Genomic DNA, 13,116 nt, shown 5'->3' on the forward strand with positions numbered 1-13,116 from the left:
CGTGCCTCGCTGGGAGCCTCGCTGCGTCCCTGCCCTCGGAGCGCGTCTCTGCTCCCGGCGCGGGGGCTCCGAGCCCGCGACCCCCGCTCCCGCAGCCCGCCGGGGCTCAGCCCCGCCGCAGCTGTCCCGGGCCGCGGGCCCTGCTCGGCGCTCGCCTCCTCCGCCTCCCGCCGCAGCATGAAGCGGCTCTTCGGCTTCGGGAGGAAGAGGAAGGGGCCGCCGGGCGGCGCCTCCCCGCCCTGCAACCCCGGTGCCTACGAGCTCCGCGAGAAGGAGCTGGGCAAGCTGCACCGCGCGGCCGCCAGCGGCGACGTGGCGCAGGTGCGGCAGGCGCTGAGGAAACACGGCCTCGACGAGCGGGACAAGGCGAAGCGGTGAGGAGGGCAGCCCGGGCGACCCGCGGGGCGGGCGCGCGGGTCCCGGAGCGGCCGGAGAGCAGGGCCTGGCGGCTGGGAAGGCCTTGCCGCGCAGGGCCCCCGCGCTGCGCCTCGGCGCCCAGGGCGTGCAGGGCCGCTGGGGGCTCTTGTGGTCCTGGTCGCAAAGGTGACAGCCTGGCTGGGGGTGGCTGTTACCTGCTCTTTTGCATGGAGGCTTTGGCACAGCTGGTCAATACTTGGTTTGAGGATTTAGGTAGTAACCCACAAGAGAGCCTGTCGCTTCTGACAAGTGCTGTGATGAGGGTTTGAAGCGAGTAGAGAAAATGTTTGGTTATTGTATCTCACATAAAGACTTGTGTTGCAGCATAGCTCCAACAGATGCATCGTTAGCGTAAYGCAGTCTGCCTCCCACTGAAGCTTTTGAATGTTGTGTGTTAGTACAAACCATTAATGCTTTCTCTGGAATCAGAGAGTCAAAMTGTTCAAGCAAAAATGCTTTTCTTACTGGAGTCATTTGACAGAATAAGACACATCAGTCCCATAGCTACCCAACTGCCGAAGTTAGCTCTCGAGTCCATAAACAGTCTCATGAAGTAAACACCGTTGTCTTGATTTTGAAAAAAAAATCAAGAAAATATCAAGCTCTGTCGTCATAGCTCCTTCACTTGCAAGTGCAGGATACCGTTTTCCGTGTGGGAGCAGYGTTATGCTGAGGAGCTTGAGGAAAACACGTTGCCTTCATGCTCTTGTGTCATTCGCAGCGGCGCCTGCCGCTGCCCCGTGCGTYGCTCCCGGCCCGGCTGTGCCGCAGAGGTGAGCGGCCCGTTGTGTGAACAGGACGTCCCTGCCTAAAGGCCCACGTGTGGCCGGGGTCCCTCTGGCACCCAGGGGTCGGTGGTGCAGGGCCAGCGCTGCCRTAGCCGCCCAGGGCCCCTGTGCTGGAAAGGGCCTTCGGCTTGATGAGCCTAATCGGGATCATCTTGTCTAGCGTAAGCTGAGCAAAGCCCCTTCCAGGCAGGGCACGCGTAGGAGCTCCTCGTAGTGCATTTAGTGTACGTGCCACTATGTGGCAGTGGGGAAAGGCATGGGAAGTCAAGTATTCTCTGCTGGTGATATGACAGGGCGTTTGTGTCAGCTCAGTGGGTCTTCTGTGACCAAATGCTTCCTGGAGGCGAGCACCAAACCTGCTTATGGGTGAAGTGCCTGCAAGAAGAAAAGCAAGAGGTCAGAGAGGGCACACGAGAGGAAGCTTTAGCACCCAATATTCTTTCCTGATTCAGGAGTTGGGCTGTATTAAAGACTAGGCTTTTGCCAGTTAGTTAACCTCTTGCCCTGAAACACCTCAGTTTCTAGCAGGTGCAGGGAAGGGCACAGAAACGCACAGGTCTGTGCAGTGGGTTCCTAACTGAGTGTTGCCAGCCASTATTTATTTGGCAAGTGATGCTATGTAAGGAGGATTGAGCGTATGGTTTTGGCCCGTTTTACCTGGCTGTGCCRTTCGGCCTGCCTTGTGCCAGGTGGCATTCATGGAAAAGAGCTACTGATTTTTCTTCCAGCTGTCTGTTCTTTCACAATGACTGACTCAGTCATCAGGTCTGAAGTTTATACTTGGATGGTTTTAGTATTTTCAGTTGATCTTTGGTAGAAAGCTTTGCTTCTCCTGGAAAAAAAAATCTGATTTGTGTATCATGCTATGGTCCCCTATAACTGGGTAAATAAAGTGACACAGACCGTATAAGTGGAATGGAGCAGTGTGATGCTTTTAAAAAGCATAAAAATACTGGTGCTTAAAAGTTGTAAAACAGAGGTTCTGGGCGTGGTTCAGTGGACAGTCCYGTCTGCTGCAGCAACTTGGGATTGCTATGAGAGTTTTGGACCCATTTATTCCTGTCAGCTAGTTGTTGGTGCGATGTGTATTCTGGGTGATCACCTAAGGCAGTCGTATTTCGGAACAGCCTCCTGTTCTCTAGGGCCAGGAAACATTCACAGCACTGGAAATTGATGTGAAGAATAGGAAACATGGGTAGTAAAAACAGAAGTACATGCATTCTTCATATAAAAAAAATCATTTTGTTGCTCAGGACTTCCAGGAGCGATATGCCATACCACGTCTGGCTTTCCTTGCACAAGGAACCAAAGCTTCTAATGCTCCCTGCCAAAGTCTTCTTTGTAGTGAATCTTTTGTGAAGCTCTAGCAGGCCCTTGCTCCAAACGGAGAGGTCCCCTTTTCTGTTGGAAGACTGGGAAGCTTGGTTGAAGAGACTGTAAAAGAATGAAAATCAAATGAGGTTGATGTTCTTGGGAGCTTTCTGTTCTGTAAAGCTGATGGTGGGTTCTCAGGAGGCTGTGTTGGCAGCAGCAGTTTTCGGGAGGCCGGGTGTTCCCTCTTCGGGAGGCCGGGTGTTCCCTCACGGTTGCGCTGCCCGTGCAGTGGCACCAGCTGCGCTGGTGGCCTCGCCAGTGTGAGCTGGTGGCAGTGAGCTGCCAGCGCGCCGAGCTGCTCGGCTTGCACAGGGGCACAGGCAGGTGTCCCCTCAGAGGTGAGGAGTGCTCGGTGTTCACAAGGGGCTTTCTAGGGAGGTGACTGTAGTCACTCTTGAGTGACCCCGTCCCGGCTGCTGCTGTTGGTTCGCGTCTCTAGCAAGATATCACAGGTTTGTGTGTTTTCCTTGTCTCTATCCTTGTTCCCCTGCAGAAGGAGAGCCAGTAGGAGGCTCTTCAGCTGCCAGAAAATAACTCCATTGCAAATACCTGAATTTTTGCATTACATATCACTATTTTTGTGCTTCTGCCCCTTTCCATTCCCACCTGATCAGTGAGTCCTTGCAGCCGTGCCTCTAGACCAGCAGAGAAGAAAATGCAAGTTTGGCTGAGTTTTCCTTAACTGAAAGAAGTTGCAGCCATGCAGCTGCAAAATGGTGCCCTTGGCCCCTGGAAAACTCCAAGTTTGTTATTGTGTGGCTCTCAAGGGAGCCTTGCCTGTTGTCTGGTCGGTCTTCTGCCCTGCTGGACAGGGGTACTGCAGAGAGTAGGCATCGTGCCTGGCCGTGAATCGTGTGCAGGGTGACCCAGCCTGCTGAGTGACTGTTTCCTTCAGTACAAGCAGGCTGGATAATTGTCGCCAGCGCTAAGATGTTCGGCAGTCTGAAGGACCGCCCTCCTTCCAGGCAAGGATTTGACTTGAAGAAAAAAATTGGCGCCCCTTCCTTCTACTGTGGTGAAAAGGCAATTCTGCTACCATGGAGAGAGCTTTCTCCCTGGGGACTTTGCCTGAGAAGGGCAGTTACAACTGTGAGCAAGACAGGGCTCCTTTGTTGCTCAGCAGTGTTGAGGGGGAAGGTTTCTGCTGTCAGGTTTACAAGGGTTTTTTTACAAGCCAGTCTCAGGCTTCAGGTATGAAACTGCTATAATCGGTAATRAGAAATCGTCTTCAGGTTTGTTTTTTCAAAAGAGAAGTTAGAGCCCTTCTATATAAACTAGACAGAGATGATCTCTTCAATTATGTGTCATGTTAATGTAATATATTTAATTTTTAGGACACCTCTGCATCTTGCTTGTGCAAATGGACATTCAGAGGTTGTTTCATATTTAGTAGAAAACAAGTGCAAGCTAAATCTTTGTGACAGTGATGGGAGAACCCCCTTGATGAAGGTACGAGATATGTTGCCCTGCTGTACTCAATGCTTACGAATCACTGACTGAATGATACCTTGTGCATGATTCTTTATATATGTGAAGTGATTGTGTTGTGGTCAGCTGTTGAACAGACATGTATTTCCTAGTCTTTGAACATGCTGTTCTTCCAACACTGTCAAGATGTGGGAATTCTGTTGGAGAGGAAATTTAATTGTTGGAAAAACATTTCCCCTTTTCCTGTGCTGCTTGCAGGCAGTGCAGGGCCAGCAAGAAGAGTGTGTTGCTGTTCTGCTGGCACATGGAGCCGACCCTGATCTTGCCGATGCTGCCGGCAACACTGCCCTTCACCTGGCTGCCCTGGCTCCCAACACCTCCCTAGCAGGGCAGTTGCTGGAGCACCATGCCCTTATTGATGTAAGAAATGAGGTATGTTTTGAGAATTATTCAGGATATTTTATCAAAAGTATGTGTTTTGTGGTTTTTTTTTTTTTTTACATCTGAGTTATTTGTTTGTTCTTTCAGGAGGGATGCACACCCCTTTCTCTTGCCGTGTCTGAGCATCAAGAAGAGATGGTGGAGTTTCTGCTTAAAAAAGGAGCTGATGTGCATGTTGGAGACCGATCTGCCAGGTGAAGGGCATGTCAAAACAAAGGGCTTGTCCCTGGGTATTCTTCCAGTGCGACTGGCAGATGCAGAGGGGTGGCACAAGCCTCTGAAAGGGCTAAGTAGGCACCCAGAGGCATTTGTTTCTTGTGGCTTTTGAAGGGTGAGGTGCTGTAGTGCTTCCCTGGATGGCTTCYGCCCTCAGCAGTGCCAGGAAGGCTTGTGTGTGGTGGCCACAACGCAAGGAAGCTGCCCTGGTTCTGCAGCACTAGTCCTCTAGGCAGGAGCAGGTATTTAGAAGGCAGATGTTGTTTTGATGTAAGTAACTTCAATTGTTTCGACTCACTGTTTTCTTTTAATGTTCCTTTTTTTAGTACTCAGTGAAGTTTACTTTTCCTTCGTTCATTTTAACATAAAGGGGGAAATAATTGTTTTGAGAGCAAGTAGGGATGAAAATATTGCCAGAAATATCTATATCAAATGATAAATTGCTTGTCATTTTTGGGATGCTTTAGGACCCCCCTTATGACAGCTGCTTCTGGTGGGAAGTTGAATTTAATAAAACTTCTTCTTCGCTACGGTGCTGATGTTTCCCATAAGGACATTAATGGATGGACAGCTGAGGATTATGCTGTYATTCATGGATATTCTAGGTAATTTTTTAAACTTAATTCTTAGAGTTTCTAAGTTTTCTGTTGTCAGAGTTGCTCATTTCTCCGCTATGAATGGCTCTGAGTGGATGTATGATGGAGGATAAATTGCTGTTCGCATTGCAGTAAGTGGTGTGTAAAGGACATTGTTTCTAGTGACAGTATTTCCTTTCTTCCTGTATATAGTGTTGTTGAACACCTGGCAGATGGTGCGGACCTCRCAAGTGCAGGAGAAGCTTCTGCAGGAGGCACGAAAGGCTTGTCCGTGCTTAGCACGCCTCGCAAGGCCGGAGCTGCTGACTTTGTGCTGGGAGCACCTGCTCTGGACAGAGGAGGTAGGAGGCTTGACCGTGGAGGAGCTGAGGAGGAAAATCTCTCCAGCCTTTTCTTCTGGTGGCTTGTGTTGTTGAGGCTCGTCGTGTCCACCACTGACTTTAGTGGAGGCTTCACATGGAGTAGCAAGTTTGTAAGTGCTCTTCAGTGGTGCCAATGGGATGTGTTTCTTCCACGGCTGCGAGGGCGCTTCTAATCAATGTGTGAGCCATCCACTTGGAGGGTTGCTGCTTTCTGCCCTTTGGATTCCCAGTGTATGTAGGTTTTTCTTACCTGACCCCGTACTAGTGGGACAGGGAAGGAACCAGTGTCTATAGTATTTTTATTTTCAGGGGTGTGCTTTTACTTGCTGTTGTTCAGATTATGAAAATCCAGTTACAAAAGCTGTGTCTATGTTCTTGGCAGTTAGATTTGATCATTCTGATATAGGAAGTCAGCTGGCATATTTCCTTGGGGAGGTTTCCTATTTTTGAGACTTTTAAGTGCTCTAGGTACAAGTTCTGAAAGAATTGTCTTCGAAACATGACTTGGTAGCAGCATTAAAGTTTTGTATACAGTAGCCCTTTGGAGGTCGTCGGTTTAACAGCAAAAGTAATGCTTTTCTTCCTTTTAATTAATTTTAAAAAGGAAGTTTTAAAAATCCATATATCATTTGATTTGGAAGAAGAAATAAATGGCCTCGTAATTAAAGAATGAACTCCTTGAATGAGTTTCGAAGAAGAAGGAAGAAATAAAAGCAACTCTGTGCTCTCAAGTAGTCCTGAAAGTGCAATAAACTTTATTGTTACAGAATACACATTTTTTCTTTACACTTCATGTCCTACAGTAGATTTTATTCTATTTGTATTAAGGATGTAATATTGTCATTATGTGRCATCTGTACATAGATTTTTAATGCAATTTATTACTCTTTTTTAAAAAAWGTTTCAAGAACTATGAGCAAAAGAAAAGATATTTTCCCCCTCCTTGACTTTTTCCAAGTGCAGGAATTTAATTTAAAGATGAACTTTAACTTTGAAACAGCAGCATTGAGCCAGTCCGAGATCTTTGAAGTTTCCCAATAGAAGATTTTGTAGAGGGCTTAGTACAGAGAGTTCAATTATCAAAATATTGCTTCTGGCTAAAAAAATCTTCCCTGCTACTGCATTCTGTGCAGGTTGATGTCGTCACTGTGGCAGTGCATTTTAGTGTTGTTTGGCAGGCATGCCTAGATGAATGTACAGGTGTGTTGAAATACAGATGGGAGCTCCAATGTAACCAGACTCAGGAAAAGATGTTTCTCTTTTCCCTTTTAACAAAACTGAGGAATGGAGGAGAAGGGATGAGAGAACATCTGCAGCCCTTTCTTAACTATTTCATAAATGTGTGTTGTTGATAGCAGGAGTCCTTTTGCTGAATTAATTCCATGTACTTGTGGTAAAGTCAGTGTAAGCAGAACTGCCTTCTGTTCCAGCTGAGACAGAAGTTAAGGCCCTGTCAGAGAGGAATTTAGTGCAGAGCAGCAGCAAAATCCTAACGACACCCTGCCATAAGATGTAAAATGTATTAACTGAGTGGGCTGATGCAGCAGGTAGATAGTGATTTCAGTTGCAGAGTATTTCTATTCTAGTCTGTTAAGACGTCTGCCCTGTGACACTCATGCACACCGGTTCCTTTCTGATCTGGTCGGAACCTGCAGCACAGCCTTATGTGAACGGGGCATCCTGTCTGGCTGCTGTCTGTGTCCTGGTCCCTGTTCTTTGTTTGGATAGCTCAACATGGTAAAATACAAGCAGGACTTGCCTATGGCAAACCAAGATAGATAGGGCCTATATTTGCATTATATACTGACTGTGGCAACATTTTAAACCATTYTGGTTTAAAGAAGCAGCTTTGGTGAGGATGAGAATCATACTAAAAATATGTCATTTAAAATGTGTGAATATAAAGAGCATAGTAAGTGAAAATTATGTGGCAACGTGAGTACTGAGAGCTCTGCAGTCTGTATTCTGCAAGACTTCTGGAYGGGATTATTTTAAGGATTTTCTTTTTGCCGCTAAAGCACTTCTAGGATGCTTAGAGGGAGGCATATTGGATGTGCTGTAAAGAGCTCTAAATATGAAGAAATTGCATTTATTTTGATGGATGAGGTCTAGTCAAACAGAGAAGCAGGAAATAGAGTTTAGAGGTAGTAAATTATTAGAGATTAGAGGTAGTATATATCTGATAATTTCTTCAGTATTTCAAAATATGGACTATAGGTAACTTTGAACAAATAAATTAAAAATTAAGCTGTTTGACATTTTCCCTTAAAAGTAGCATTCTGTAGATCATGATTGTTCTTGTATCTAGCACCTTTCTAACTGTAGACTAATAGTCATGATACATTCTCCCACTCCTATAGCTTTGTCCATGTGTTTTTATGTTTTTCCAAATCTGTGATTTCAAATTTATTCTGATGCTGTTGTTTCGTCTGTCCTTTCCATGCCTTTTCCTAAATGGATATAGGAATGCAACAGTCTCCCAACCAGACATCAAGAACAAGAGAAACAGGGAAAGGTATTCTGTACAATAGCCTTTCAGAGATGAAACATATAGTACAATCTACAAACCTTTATGTTGCTTATTACTTTGGAGTCCCTATTTTGATAGTTTTGGATTTTTAAATTACATATTTGTGTGTGTGTATGTGTTGGTGGTGGGGTATTCATTTGCATGTTTTGCATGAGTCCTGTGTTASTGATTCAGATGTTACTTTGTGTTGTGTCACTAGTAAAAGTGCCTTTTTGAAAATCTGCTGATGTGCCTTTGCTTCAGAATAGAAATGGGCCTGAAGGAAAGTGGAAACAAGCCCTCTCCACGGTTGACTGTCTTAGATTACATCTTTTAGTGTGGGACATCAAGGTTATGGTTTTATTCTGGCAAGGGCCTGTGTCATGAACTTTTCTTCCTGTCTTCTAAAAATGGAAATGTGACCTGGTTTTGCTCATAGCTTATAATTTTATACATCTGCAAGTGGAAGTTCAGGTAACTTGGAATTAATTGAAGCAGCTGACTGGTTGAAGATATAATTGAAACCCCCCGTCAGCAGATTTTAAGTGTTCTAACATAACTGCCCATTTCAAAGAGACAGGTTTCTACTCTGGGGGGTTAGCAAGTAAATTAAACTGCTGACACTGAATATTTAGTTTTACGCACAGCATTTCTGTATAGCAACAGAATAATGCAATGTATCTATAGTTAGGAAACATTACAAATAAGAGAGTGTGTCTGCATTTTAATTTTTTAGCGTGTTCTCTCATGGGACGTTCCAACCTTTAAGTTTTGTATGAGATTCTGTAGAACATGTACACTATATTTTGTTGTCTAAAAGCACTGAAGTTCAGATCTGGAGGCATGATCATGAAGGCTCTCACATAAGCCCTGCCTTCWTGGAAGACATAACTTCCATGCTCATCTAGGCTTTGCTGGTTGTAGAGGGGATATATATCTACAAGTGATGATGTATCTTTGGATTTCTTTTTCCTTAGATGTTTTATCTATTTTTTTTCTTTGAAAGTCTTCAGTGTTCTGTTTGTAACAACTTCATTTGGACGTGCTAGTTAGCACTTACATATCAAGAATTTCAGGAACGTGCAATAGCTTCTGTGTGTAGGTTATATTTGTTTCCTGTTTGCATGTTTTGTGTTTCACCCTTCACTCTTAGGAATCCAAAAATCCTTTTATTTCATCTCTATTCATCTATTCATCTATTCCATCTCATTCTCTAATGACCCTCTGTGCACGCTACCTTCATCCCACTACTGAAAGCTTGCAGCCTGGGATGGTTCTCTCTCATCTGCTCAATGCCCCTCTTTGGCACTGTGCAGAGAACTGCTGGTGATTCCTCTCCATAGGAATAGCCTTCAGTTTTGAGTTATAAATTTTTTTCTGGATGTTTCCGGAATAATCTATTACTGGGTAGAAAAATGAATACAATATAGTATGTGTTATTTAAGACACATAGGGTAGAAAACAATAAAATCTTGTCAAGTGATGCGTACTCAGGTGTAGTATTAATACTTCAATGGTTCATTTACTTATTGTAGTGTTAAACCATCACCATTTGAAAACTGTCTACTAACATAACGTGCTGTGCTATTTTTTTATTATAGAATTGTTTCCTAAATTTGTAGATTTAAGAGCCCAAAGGAAATGTAGTTCTTAGCTTTTGYTTTGTTTTTTAATTCAATATGATTTGGGAAATGTTTTCATTCATGATATCTTGGATTGGTTAACTATAGCAAGTTGCACTCTATTATGACATGTAGAATTATCCATGTTAAATGTTGGAGTGTATTGTTGAAATTAAAAGATTTGGCATGCTAAAAATTAATTATGTTAATTAATATTTGAACAGGGATAGATGACTTTTCCCATGGAGATTCAATAAGGTGAGCTTGGAACAATACCCAACACTTAGTTGAACGTTGGTTTGAGAGAGACAGTACTTACTTTGCTTTCTTTTTAAGAAGTTCTGAGAAAGGAGGTAGTGATGACACTTGGCATACTTCTGAAGAAGAAGAACTTGATTTTACTCCCAAGGTACAGTGCCTTTCTAGGAAATTTTTCACATAAAATGACTTATTTAAAGGCAGATTTTCTATGAGGTTGAGCAAAGTTGTATTTCCAGGCAGGGTTGTTTCCTCCTGCAAAGTGGTCTCTTGCCTGCCACTCTTTTTGCTGCCATGAACTTTTTCCTCAAAAACTTGCAGCTCTAGCAGAGCACGCAGCAGTYCTGCGGGTGGGTGCAGAAGAGCACTCGGTGGCACAGAGAGCATTGACATTTTCTTTTCCACTTCTTTTGCACCAGATTTCTATATCATAAAAGCTGATCAACGCCTAGATTACCCATTCTCTTGTCCTGCAAACCTTGCCCTGTTTCAGGTAGCTTTGGGGGTAGAATTCTGCCTGATATGGAAAAGGGCATTTATTGATCAAAAGCTGCTGCAGTGCTTCATCCCCTGGCTCTCCTGTGCTCCTTGTCAGGTTTCTCAAAAGYGCTTGGGGGGAGGCAGTTGCTCAAGCAGGTCTCTCTCCTATAAGTTGGTGCTTGGAAGGGACCTTACCCTGCATGTGTTGTGCTGTGCTTGCTAGCACCCATGCACTCACACACATTCTGCTGATGGCCTGAAAGGGAGGTCTGTTGCATTGGGATTCTGCTGTGACAAAGAATTTCAGTGTGTGTGGTGGTGGATCCCACATCAYAATGCTGTAATTTAACTTTATTTATTTATTTATTTTTAGTGGTTAAAATGGAAATGATCCACGTTTCTAGCATCATGCAGAAACACCTAGGGAAGTCTGGGCAGTTAATCAGTTTAACAATGTGACAGTTACTTGGGTTTCTTGTAAATATTTAAAAACAAGCATCTTACAAATACAATTCTGAACGCAGTTGAATTTTAATTAACTATTACAGGTAAACACAATTGAATTTTAATTAATAATTGCAAATACTAATTGAAAAATGGATTTTATAGAATTGTGGTGGATGACGACATAATTTTAGAAATGTTTTGGAAACAATAGCACAGCCTTCTCATATTTACTGTTCAGGATTTGGTGCAAACAGATGATTTGTTRTTTTTTGATTTTAAATAAATAGATAATCCTGCTTAAAGCTGTTTTTATTTACAGAAGCCACAGAAGCCAAACTTGGCACTGCTAATGAATGCTTCCCARCAGCTGAGGAGAAACAGTGAGTTACTTGGAAAAACTATATGATATACTGCACAAATGTAGACATGCTAAGTGTTGTGTTTTTGTTTTGTTTTGTGTTTTGGCTATAGTAAAAGAGAAAAGTAGCATTATGAGAAAAGAACATGTAGTCATTTCAGAGAAAAATAAGTCAGATTGTGAAGATGAAGATATTGAATCCCCTTCTAAGCCTTTGTCCCTGGTCAAGTCCTTCCCCCATCCTGCCCATCCCTCACCTGGCTCCTTTTCCAGACATTCCCAGATGACTCATCTCCTGTGCTTTAAGCAGGTAACGTGCCCATTATTATTTGTATAATTTCCTGTGTTTGTTTACATATATTTTTCCTTTCCTCATGCTTTAAGATGGTGATGGTTCTAGAATTGCAAGTCCTAAATCACCAAAGGAAAACCTCAAACAAGTAACACCATCAGACACAAACATTAGTGAAGAAGTGTGTGAAGAACTGAATCAAGATGTTTCAGATGGAAGCAACCTGGAGGAAGAAGAATCAGAGCAAGAGGAGGAGGAAGAGGAAGAAGAGGAAGATGATGAAAATGATGATGGTGATGATGTTGAAGATGATGAAGAGGATGAGGAGGAAGATCTTACTCAAGATGAAAAAGAGGAGGAAGATCTGGAAGATGAAGAAGAAACTCAATCTAATGACATAGTTGAAGAGAAGCAGGGGGAAAAAACAGAAGCTAAGAGGGAAATAGATCAGGAATTGGGGCATTTCAGCAGTTCTAAATATGAAGGGGAAGCTCAGCTTGGAAAGGGAAATGTCTGTGAGGATCATCATAAAATATGTAAAGAACTTTGTGAGAAAATGGAGGGATTGGACAGTCCTGTGTCTTTTATAGATGAATGTTTTGAAAATTTACAAGAAAATGTAATGTCTGTCTCTCCTCCATTAATGAATAATGAAACATCTTGCAAGTCAGTACCAAAAGAAGATGTTTTCCAAAATTTAAATAATTTGCAAAGTGAAGAAGAAAGCTGGAAAATTAAGTGTATGATTCAGGAAGATTTTGACAAAAATACTGATTCCTCTTTTGCAGACTCTGAAATATCAGACCACAAAAAAGAGAAAGCTTTGCCTCTTGCAGACATCTCTGGTCTCAAAGAGAAAAAATTAAGCTTCGGTGATGCCTTTGAAAGTAGTAATAATTCTAGTTCAGAAGCAGAAAACCCAAGACTTGAAAGAAAAAGGGAGCATTCTGTGGCTCTCAAAGGCATGGRTGCTGAAGAGGAGCAATGTGAAGGAGCAGATAATGAAGTTGGTGAAGCACTGGAACGAGCAAGTGAAAGCTTTAGCCTAAATAGCTGTGAAGGAAAACTAAGATCAGCATTTCCCTCGAGCACCAAAGTAAGTATGCAAGGATAATTCAATCACAAGTGTATTTGTAAAGGTCTAATATAGGAAAGAAACAGGTAGTAAACTTAATTTTGTTAATATTTTTTCTTTACATATATTCTTTTTCTGGGTCGTCTTTTTCTGGTATTAGAAAATGTCTCACTAAGAACATACTCTTAGACAAAGCAATTTATTTGGTTAAAGAATATTATCAGATAGTATTTTTATTTTATTATTATATGTGGTTAGAGTGGTATTGGAAGGGGAAGACAAAAGATTTTTATTTCTGGAATCAGAATACATCCTCAGACAGGGGGATGTACAAAYATTGGTAAAGAGTTACTGCAGTCCAGTAAAAGTTGTGCTATGAGGGCTGAATGTAAGGAAGCAAAATTGGTTTTGGCAGTTTTTTGTAAGTGAGGGAACTGGTGATTTTAGTTAGAG

General features: G+C 43.1%; 1 protein-coding gene across 1 annotated transcript in view; it reads left to right on the plus strand.

Moving 5' to 3' along the window:
* Nucleotides 1-177: 177 nt before the first annotated feature.
* Nucleotides 178-13,116, plus strand: part of LOC112942319 (ankyrin repeat domain-containing protein 30A-like) — a 46,119-nt gene continuing 33,180 nt past the window's right edge. The window contains exons 1-11 of the mRNA XM_026033221.1: nucleotides 178-374; nucleotides 3,914-4,028; nucleotides 4,266-4,439; nucleotides 4,536-4,642; nucleotides 5,132-5,269; nucleotides 5,453-5,601; nucleotides 8,087-8,137; nucleotides 9,978-10,011; nucleotides 10,090-10,162; nucleotides 11,258-11,318; nucleotides 11,681-12,684. Coding sequence (XP_025889006.1) covers nucleotides 178-374; nucleotides 3,914-4,028; nucleotides 4,266-4,439; nucleotides 4,536-4,642; nucleotides 5,132-5,269; nucleotides 5,453-5,601; nucleotides 8,087-8,137; nucleotides 9,978-10,011; nucleotides 10,090-10,162; nucleotides 11,258-11,318; nucleotides 11,681-12,684 — 2,103 coding nt within the window. The remainder of the gene's footprint in view (nucleotides 375-3,913; nucleotides 4,029-4,265; nucleotides 4,440-4,535; nucleotides 4,643-5,131; nucleotides 5,270-5,452; nucleotides 5,602-8,086; nucleotides 8,138-9,977; nucleotides 10,012-10,089; nucleotides 10,163-11,257; nucleotides 11,319-11,680; nucleotides 12,685-13,116) is intronic.

The sequence above is a fragment of the Nothoprocta perdicaria genome, unplaced genomic scaffold, assembly GCF_003342845.1.
Source record: "Nothoprocta perdicaria isolate Ctin4 unplaced genomic scaffold, notPer1 scaffold_125, whole genome shotgun sequence".
Taxonomy (NCBI): domain Eukaryota; kingdom Metazoa; phylum Chordata; class Aves; order Tinamiformes; family Tinamidae; genus Nothoprocta; species Nothoprocta perdicaria.